The sequence below is a fragment of the Argentina silus genome, assembly GCF_951799395.1.
Source record: "Argentina silus genome assembly, chromosome: 12".
NCBI classification, from domain to species: Eukaryota; Metazoa; Chordata; class Actinopteri; order Argentiniformes; family Argentinidae; genus Argentina; species Argentina silus.
Window position 1 is genome coordinate 1,496,082 of NC_139666.1, and position 7,044 is coordinate 1,503,125.

General features: G+C 43.7%; 1 protein-coding gene across 1 annotated transcript in view; it reads right to left on the reverse strand.

Moving 5' to 3' along the window:
• Positions 1 to 5,028, reverse strand: part of sctr (secretin receptor) — an 8,119-nt gene extending 3,091 nt beyond the window's left edge. Inside the window, exons 1-6 of the mRNA XM_083682032.1 lie at positions 4,866 to 5,028; positions 4,343 to 4,457; positions 2,907 to 3,002; positions 2,628 to 2,734; positions 1,203 to 1,312; positions 318 to 450 (exon numbers count right to left, since the gene is read on the reverse strand). Coding sequence (XP_083538158.1) covers positions 318 to 450; positions 1,203 to 1,312; positions 2,628 to 2,734; positions 2,907 to 3,002; positions 4,343 to 4,457; positions 4,866 to 4,931 — 627 coding nt within the window. The 5' untranslated portion in view covers positions 4,932 to 5,028. The remainder of the gene's footprint in view (positions 1 to 317; positions 451 to 1,202; positions 1,313 to 2,627; positions 2,735 to 2,906; positions 3,003 to 4,342; positions 4,458 to 4,865) is intronic.
• Positions 5,029 to 7,044: the final 2,016 nt, after the last annotated feature.

A 7,044-nucleotide genomic window follows, 5' to 3' on the forward strand; every position in this document is an offset into this window, starting at 1 on the left:
GGGCGACAGAGGACAGACAAACAGACAAATCGGAAGGAGGGTTTGAAGATTTAAGATTAAATCTGTAACTTATTCTCAACACATCGATCACATTAGATATCACAGTAAATACAAAACAGATAATACTATTAGATTTGTAATTGGTGTATAATTGTAAATATGGATTGAGAGAGTGGTTTTCAGAGTATCTACGGTGTAGGTTGACACAAAGATAAAAATACAAAACAATGGTTGATGATTGATTTTCTGGTGTAGTTATTCCTAGATACAGGATGTAGAGGCTGATTGGCTGAGGTGAGGGATGTGGCAGTTAGTACCGGGTAGTTGTCACAGTGGAAGTGGTCCTCGGAGGAGAAGAGCACAGAGTCTCTGATGAAGATGAGGACCGCCCGGAGGATGAAGGAGAGGAAGAGCTGGATGTGGACGTAGTTCCGTGTGCAGTGAAGTCTCCTGAGGAGGGGAGAGAGAAAACAATGTCAGTTTTGAGCTGCGCTTGATTTGGCTTGAAAGTATTTGAATGTTTTTGACAAGTATTTCACATATACAGTACATATACTCCTGTATACTTGACCCAGGTCTGGGAATTGGACCATTTCTGATTGGAAGGTTTGGAGAGTGAATAAACTGTTGGACAGACTCTGGCCCTGCCCAGAAACAGCCCCTCGCCCTCAGAGACACGTCTGCAGATCTGAAAGCGCTGGGATAGGTATCAGATGAGTTTTATCTCCATTTTGGTTATACTGTATACCAATCCAACCCTTTCAGATCTAAACACTGTGTCTCGGGAATGGGGGGCTGTTACAGGGCAGGGCTGGGGGGGGCATGGTAACTGACCTGAACAGATAGAGCATAGTAACTGACCTGAACAGACAGAGCATGGTAACTGACCTGAACAGAACAGACAGAGCATGGTAACTGACCTGAACAGACAGAGCATGGTAACTGACCTGAACAGACAGAGGATGGTAACTGACCTGAACAGACAGAGGATGGTAACTGACCTGAACAGACAGAGGAGGGTAACTGACCTGAACAGACAGAGGATGGTAACTGACCTGAACAGACAGAGGAGGGTAACTGACCTGAACAGACAGAGGATGGTAACTGACCTGGTAACTGACCTGAGCAGACAGAGGAGGGTAACTGACCTGAACAGACAGAGGAGGGTAACTGACCTGAACAGACAGAGGAGGGTAACTGACCTGAACAGACAGAGGATGGCGATGGAGACGGTCAGAGAGCTCAGGGAGACGGAGTAACCCACAGAGTACATCACCCTCACATACAGGAAGTACCCGTGGGACCTGGGCACCTGGGAGAAGAGGAAACAACGCTTTTTAGTCGAGAGGATGGGTGTGTGTGTGTGTGTGTGTGTGTGTGTGTGTGTGTGTGTGTGTTTTGTGTGTATGCGAGTGTGTGCGCGTGTGTGAGTTAAAGACAGAGATTGGAACGACAGACAGAGAGAGACAGAGATAGAGAGAGAGAGAGAGAGAGAGAGAGACAGAGAGAGAGAGAGAGAGAGAGAGACAGAGAGAGAGAGAGAGAGAGACAGAGAGAGAGAGAGAGAGAGAGAGAGAAATAGAGAAACATGTTGTTACTATCTGTCTTTAATGACAGTAGTTAAGCACTGCTGTTGTCTCAGCAGGAAGAGTCTTGGGCCAGGCAGGGAGAAAAGAAGCACTGAGTTAAACCAGAACACTGAGTTAAACCAGAACACTGAGTTAAACTGAGTTAAACCAGAACACTGAGTTAAACCAGAACACTGAGTTAAACTGAGTTAAACCAGAACACTGAGTTAAACTGAGTTAAACCAGAACACTGAGTTAAACCAGAACACTGAGTTAAACTGAGTTAAACCAGAACACTGAGTTAAACCAGAACACTGAGTTAAACCAGAACACTGAGTTAAACTGAGTTAAACCAGAACACTGAGTTAAACCAGAACACTGAGTTAAACCAGAACACTGAGTTAAACTGAGTTAAACCAGAACACTCCACTTCATGATTTACACTTTTATTCCACTTCTATCAACCGTTCCTAGATCACATTAAATAACAACAATACAGGAGATAACATCACCTAGAGAACACTGAATCGTTAAATCATAGGGATGACTCTGCCTTTATCTGCTCTGTACCCACTATCACACGGGCTGTTGCCTGGGAGACAAAACACTATCACACAGTGGCTCTTCACCAATAAATCCTCACTCCGAACACAATGTTCATCTCCAGATTGCTTCTCTCTTTCCTCTCTGTAAGAATGGAGGTGAAATAAGATTCTGGGACTCCCAAATCAACTCCTACTCTTTAGGAGCAGAGCAGATGTGAGAGGATTGGGTAGGTGTGAACAACAGGGCAGGAAGCTCCATCTTGCTCACTCATCCAGTCCACAGATCTCGCGGCTTAGAGTCTAGTATCTGACATTTACACTTCACTCTTTTAGCAGACGCTTTCTTCCAAAGCAACATACAATAAGTACATTTGTCTGAGTTTGTGAATCAACTATACAACAGTCATCGTAAGTAAAGTGCCGTTGGCAGTCACAGTGCTGGAGAAAAGAAGAAACTTATATTAAATATGAAAATGATACTACATATATTACTTATATAAAAATATATTTTTACCTCGAGAAGGAAGGGGAACGTCTCGTTGAAGGCATACTCGCAGGCTATCTCATGTGGAGGAAAAGGCTCGGTCCAGCCAAGCTCTGTGCAGTTCCTGTACACTTTACCTGTGAAAGGAGAAAAAACTACATTACCCATATACGTAGTAGTTCTGTGAGAATGCCACTGGAACCGTAAACTGTTTGGTACTGCTTGGTACTGTTTGGTACTGTTTGGTACGGTTTGGTACTGTTTGGTATTGTAAGGGTCATCATATTTATTATATTATTCTAATGTTACCTTTGGTGTTGAGGAAGCGGGGACATGGCTGTGACACAGTCTCCCCCACCGTCGCATGGGGCCAGCAGTTCAGATGGTCCCACCAACCTCTGCACTCTGCATGGAGACATGGAGACATGGTGGCATGGTGGCATGGGCATGGTGGCATGGTGGCATGGAGACATGGTGGCCTGCTGTATTACAATAACTCAACATGACTGGACTGGTTAAAACAAGCGCTCCACTGTATTGCTTACATACATATAATGTCAGATCAGTGCTTATGACAAGGAAGGAAGGAAGGAAGTAAGGAAGGAAGGGGGGGAGGGAGGGAGGGAGGAAGGAAGGAAGGAAGGAAGGAAGGAAGGGAGGGAGGGAGGGAGGGAGGGAGGGAGGAAGGAAGGAAGGAAGGAAGGAAAGGAGGGAGGAAGGAAGGAAGGGAAGGACTGAGGGAGGGAGGAAGGAAGGAAGGAAGGAAGGAAGGAAGGAAGGAAGGAAGGAAGGAAGGAAGGAAGGAAGGAAGGATGCATTTCAACTTGAATTTTCAAGAGTATTCAAACTGGGCCAGGGGCTTTGTCTGTCCACTGTTATATTGTGTCACTGGGCTCCTCTTCCTCAGATCTAACAGATAATACAAGACAACATAAATTCCTGGGTGGAGACAGAGCTCTGACTACTTATATCCAGACAGCCCGGGACTCCAATCATCTAGACAGGTTTCAGAGAGCATCTTGCACTGTTTCCACAAGTGTCCAGATGCTATTGAACATTGCCAGGCCAATTCAGCCAATTTCCCAGATCTTCAGAGTTCATGAGTGGATCAGCTCAGAAAACCCCAAAATGTTTCAGTGGCACCAGGTATGGCTGGCTACACAGAACCTTACTAAATATGTGATAAAGCTAATTGCATCACTTAACCAATTGCCTCACGATGTAATGTAATTCTTACAGCATTCTCTCCTCCGTCTCCATCTGGAAACTATGGTAACGGGTAGTTTTCAACGCCATAAATTGAATAAGTTTCCGTGTTATCATATTAACCCTCACATAATGGCGGAACGTACATTGCCTCTCCTCTCAAATTACATTAGCAGAAAATAAACAACCTTGGCCTACAGAATCAGTTTTCCGTCTGTGCAGAGATCTGATTCCACTTAAACCGCAGAGAAGAGAAACGATTGGTTGGGAGTTGAGAATAAACCAGACAGGATCTGAAGCCCAGAAAGCTCTCTGTCCGCAAGCCCACCGCACAGATCAAATGTGTTATCTAAATGGTTCCTCTGGCCCCTCTTTAACTTCTCATGCTTTATGTGAAATGATGGCGAAATGTTTGTTCACACAGAATAGCCGACTAGCCTTAGTTTTAAATGTGATCATATTTCTATTGATTTTGTATAAACCGCAAGAGAAAACACAACCAATATACAAGGGGGGAACAAATGTAATCCCTGACTTGCCTTGGTGTTGATGTCCAGTCATGCTACTGTTGGTGTTGAGCAGGTCGCTGTAGCAGCTGTGCTCCTCTTGGAGTAAGATGTAGTCTGGGTCGCATTCAGGAGGAATGGCCTTCACCTACAAATAGGATTTTAGACAAGGTTGTATCCTGAACTGCGCTATTTACATTGAAAAGGCATGGGCTGGAATATTGTCAAAATTGACTTCAGTGCAGCTGCTTGCCATTTTCTGCAACTTTCTTCAGTTGATATAGAAATCATTCACATAGTTGTGTAGTATAATCTCAGGGGAGAATGTATAATGTAATCAGATAAATTATGCAGTAGTTCAGACTTTTCAATCATTGTAAGTTACTGTTTATCCCTTATTAGAGAAAAACAGACTACAGACTACAGACATCATAAGACATGATCATAAGACATGATCATTAGACATGTCCGACGTGTACACAAACCAACAGCCAAACATTCGTCATAAAAAATAATACATTCAAAGTTAATGGAACAATGGTAGTGGGTCACTCACGAAAGAATACAAGTCCAGAAGTATAACAATAATCACTATTTCCTTAAATTCCCCGATAATCCTCATTGGCGCTATTTATTTCCAAGACAAATACGATTTTTGTAATGTGTTAAAAAAAAACTAAAAAAAAACGAATATTAAACCACTGTTGCCTATCCGTGATGATGACTATGAAAACGAATAACAAACTATTAAATAAACCACACTTCACTGTAGCTAGACTAGGTCACCATCCACCAGTCCAGACCTCAATTCCAAGAAAAAGCTGCGCAACCTCTCGCGCCCTTATTATTTCAACCCTGATCTACACAAGACTGTCAACTTCAACTAGATTCCACTTGACGCCTTTCTCCAGCAGTGTAGACCTCGACGCCTTTCTCCAGCAGTGTAGACCTCGACGCCTTTCTCCAGCAGTGTAGACCTCGACGCCTTTCTCCAGCAGTGTAGACCTCGACGCCTTTCTCCAGCAGTGTAGACCTCGACGCCTTTCTCCAGCAGTGTAGACCTCGACGCCTTTCTCCAGCAGTGTAGACCTCGACGCCTTTCTCCAGCAGTGTAGACCTCGACGCCTTTCTCCAGCAGTGTAGACCTCGACGCCTTTCTCCAGCAGTGTAGACCGCTCCTCCTCTTATTGACCTATCTCTTCTGACATATCTCCTGTCTGTTGGGAATGATGATAAGTCTACGGTTGGAAATCCAACGTTTGAGAAGGGAAGATGTACACCATATTGTGTTCACCCATTGTGAAAATAACTGACATGACCTACATGTTTAAATGTTTCACGGCAAAAAACAAAACAAAACGAGATATCTGGCGCGAAAACTCTTGGAGGAATGAATTAGCTAACGGTTGTAGGCAGGCTGTCCTAGTGCGACACATCTCAAGAAGATACGATTTCAAACATCTCAGTGTCAGGCTTAACGTTTTTAAAGTAGCCTCATTTTCATGTTTAGTTTAATTTCATCTAGACTAAACTAAGTGACAGTTTGACATATCACTGGCCCCTGACGCTCCGCAGGCTAACCATATTAGGGCCAAACACGACCCTGACCCTAGGAGCTGAGGCTACTGAAGAGCTACTACCAGGCCATGGCCTCAAGAGGCTGCTGGAGGGGGTCGAGGGGATGTGTAAAACTGACAAGCACAGGTGTGATAGCTTGCCTAACTGTTATGATAAGCAAGACTATGACAGATTAGCTACCATAACAACAGCTATAGACATAGTGATAAGCCTAATCACAACTCTTGCATCTAGATTTTAGATGATCTGGGTAAACATTTTCAGACGGTGCACAGTACCGGTTGTTAAAGTTGTGGCCTAAATGTACTTACCCTTGTATGAGATCTGCCGTAATGCTCAAAACATAGTTGTGATTGGTAGTATCAAAGGTATTTAAAACACCTCATCCCTCTCAAACCGCTGCCCTGATATTGTTCAGTAAATGCATGGCTATACTGGGTGGCTATGAAGAGTTGTGTAGCCAAAGGAGTATTTTCTGGAGGGTGAGGCTAGTATTAAAGTTGGCCCTAGATGAGATTGTTCTGAACCTATATACTGTGTAGAAAAAGGACTGTAGGAATATACTGTTATGTACTGTATATACTGAGAGGCATTTGTTTGACCTAGGGTATTGGGTAGGCAACAGGGGTACTGGACTCTGGGCTAAAGAGATTTAATAGGTTTTGTGGCACTCTGCCTAGTGACAGTGGCTTCCTTTCATAAAATACAAACCCACTCTTGTTATCACAATATTTTACTGTCACTAAGTGCCAACCCAGCTCTCTGTTGACGTTTCCATTGTCAGATTGGTAGATCATTTCTAGATCCAGCTGATAAATCCATGGCACTGATAGAATTAAAATCAAATCTTCCTTCCTCCTTTCGTGAAGAAATCAGACCTGACATGATTCAAGCTGTGGAAATCTTGCTTTGACCAACCCAATCATGTTAGTTAGTTCAAAAAGGCCCTATAAGTCTCAAAGCACCTTAAAAAGATATCTAAAGAGAGAGAGAGAGAGAGGTGTAGTTGGTATGAGGAAGTATCTCGGTATTTTTCTCTGTGTTGTGTAGTAGACCATGACGAAGTGACAGATGATAATGGCCAGTGTAAATTGTGTGGGAGGACATTTGCCACGGTTCCTGTCCTCCATATGATAAATGCCCCGCCGTTATTCCGA